A 2,477-nucleotide genomic window follows, 5' to 3' on the forward strand; every position below is an offset into this window, starting at 1 on the left:
TATCCGCTCAACTGAAAGTCAACTAAATGGCAGGTTCACACATGACAATGACTCTCATACCTTTGGACTATGTAAGGCCCTTACCAGGCTGTGCTGGAACAGAGGGGCCATTTTGTGAAACCGAGTCCATACATACCGTGTATACGTAGCCACCAAGATCTCTGTTATGGACGGGTGGCACTTTTCTTAACTGCCCAGATTGTAAACATTGCAGTCAAGGCACCACGTCACATCCACAGTACATTTACGCAAGTGCAGTCTGATGGATTTCCATGCTCCCAAGGCAGGGGTGGTTTGGCCATTCAACTTTCCGGGGAAGTTCCTGGTTGCCAGCTGCTCTGGAGGGCCTCTGGTGGCCAGGAACAAGCAGAGCCAAACCCAGGACTATAGAATTTGCTTGGGCTAAAGAAGAAGAGTTGGTTTTATATGCTGATTTTCTCTATCTTTTAAGGAGAATCAAACCAGCTTACAATCTCCTTCCCTTCCTCTCCCCACAACAGGGGAGGTGAAGTATGTGAGGCTGAGAGAGTTCAGAGAGAACTGTGACTAGCCCAAGGTCACCCAGCAGGCTTCATGTGTAGGAGTGGGGAAACTAACCCGGTTCACCAGATTAGAGTCAGCAGCCCATGTGTAGGAGTGGGGAATCAAACCCGGTTCTCCAGGTTAGAGTCCACCACTCTTAACCACTACACCACGCTGGCTCTTCAGCAGCAATTATTAGTGTCAGCTCACCTGTTAGTGCCCACCTCCTGCCCTGCTGCTGGAAGTAATGGGTGAACTGATGCCCAACGTTGGCACTGGTGATGGGGTCTGAGCTGAGTGGTCCCTGCAGTGCTGGCTTGGCTTGTTCTTGGCCCATTTGGACTTCCCAGTCCATCCTGTCCCATGATCATCCTGCTGAAGTCTTTGGGTTTTGAGAAATCAAGTGATGATGGACAGGTAAGGACAAACCATCCCCTCATCAAGGTGAAGAGTAATCTGTGGATTCTATGCACATTTGTGGCTGATCTTAAGCATGGGGATAAGCAGGACAATGGATCCATGGTTCAGGCGTGGAAACAAAGCAAAGATCAGACCAGGATTGGGATACATACCCAAGTCATAGCCTGTTGGTTGTTCAGACCATAGAGCAGGGGTGGGGAACCTTTTTCCTGCCAAGGGCCATTTGCACATTTATAACATCATTCAGGGGCCATACCAGGGGTAGATCTCCTGGAAGGGGGGAAAGCCAGGGTTGCAGGGTCTCCAGCCATCACCTGGAGGTTGGCAACCCCAGGGGAGGCCACACAGAGAAGGCCTGCAGGGCACCCCCGCTCCCCACTCCCAGGCGGGAGAGCAGCCAGCGGTGGGCCCGAGCAAACGAGGTGCCAGGGGGGCGCAGACTACAGTCGATTGGCAAGGGAGGAAGGAAAACAGAGAAAGAGGAAAAGGGAGGGAGGGAGAAAGAGAAAGGGAGAAAGAAATGGAGAGAGGGGGAGAAAGAAAGAAAAGGACGGAGGGAAAGAAAGGACAGAGGGAGACAAAGAAAGAAACAGAAAAAGAGGGAGAGAAAGGAGAAAGAGTGACAGAAAAAAAGAAAAGAGAGAAAAGCCTTCCCCCCACACACATACCTGCCAGCCCCGCGCGACCGGGCCCCAGCCTCCCTGCCCACACACACACACACACACACACACACACACACACACACACACACACAATGGCACACGGAGCCCTGCGACCAGGTCTCAGTCTCCATGCCCCCCCCCCAGAGTCCACAAAAGCCCCCCACAGAAGCCCAATCGGCTCCCGCATGCATGCTCTGCCACCGGGAGCCAGCGGCCTCTTCCCCCCCGCCTCCCTCTCGCTGCTCAACAGCCGACAGGCAGATGGCCAAGCACCATCCCGATCTGATCTTCTGCCGCAAGCAGGCGGGAGTGGCTATTGGACGACTGTGTGAAAAATGTGATGGGAAGTGTGTTATCTGTGACTCGTATGTGCGGCCCTGTACACTAGTGCGCATATGTGATGAGTGCAACTATGGCTCCTACCAAGGGCGCTGTGTGATATGTGGAGGTCCTGGAGTCTCCGATGCCTATTACTGCAAAGAATGCACCATCCAGGAGAAGGATCGGGATGGCTGCCCCAAGATTGTCAACCTGGGCAGCTCAAAAACAGATCTCTTCTACGAGCGCAAGAAGTACGGATTCAAGAAAAGGTGATGCTATTTCCATCCTGATGCACCTGCCGGAGATGGGAAGGATCCTTCACATATCTTTGGACCACAGTCTTCCCCCCCTTTGGAAAGCAGTCAATTGGTTTTCTTTTTCAGTCCTTGCAAACTGTTGGGAAAGCTAGTCTCTACAAATAAATGCTGGGAGTGTCTTGGCTCACTTCCCTTTCCTCAGCTGTTGCTAATGTTAAGAGAGGAGAAGACTGTCTCTATCTGTACCTCAAATTCTGAAAGTTTAGATTTCAGCCCCCTTGATTTCCATTCCGTA

The 2,477-nt window shown here is 52.0% G+C and overlaps 1 protein-coding gene across 1 annotated transcript; it reads left to right on the forward strand.

Moving 5' to 3' along the window:
* The first annotated feature begins 1,865 nt into the window (after positions 1-1,865).
* LOC130477997 (PHD finger-like domain-containing protein 5A) lies at positions 1,866-2,253 on the forward strand. Its single transcript, XM_056850104.1, has one exon. It carries the CDS (start codon positions 1,866-1,868, stop codon positions 2,196-2,198), a length of 333 nt encoding a protein of 110 aa, XP_056706082.1. The 3' UTR covers positions 2,199-2,253.
* The last annotated feature ends 224 nt before the right edge of the window (positions 2,254-2,477 follow it).

This window comes from Euleptes europaea, chromosome 5 (assembly GCF_029931775.1).
Source record: "Euleptes europaea isolate rEulEur1 chromosome 5, rEulEur1.hap1, whole genome shotgun sequence".
In the NCBI taxonomy this organism is placed as follows: Eukaryota; Metazoa; Chordata; class Lepidosauria; order Squamata; family Sphaerodactylidae; genus Euleptes; species Euleptes europaea.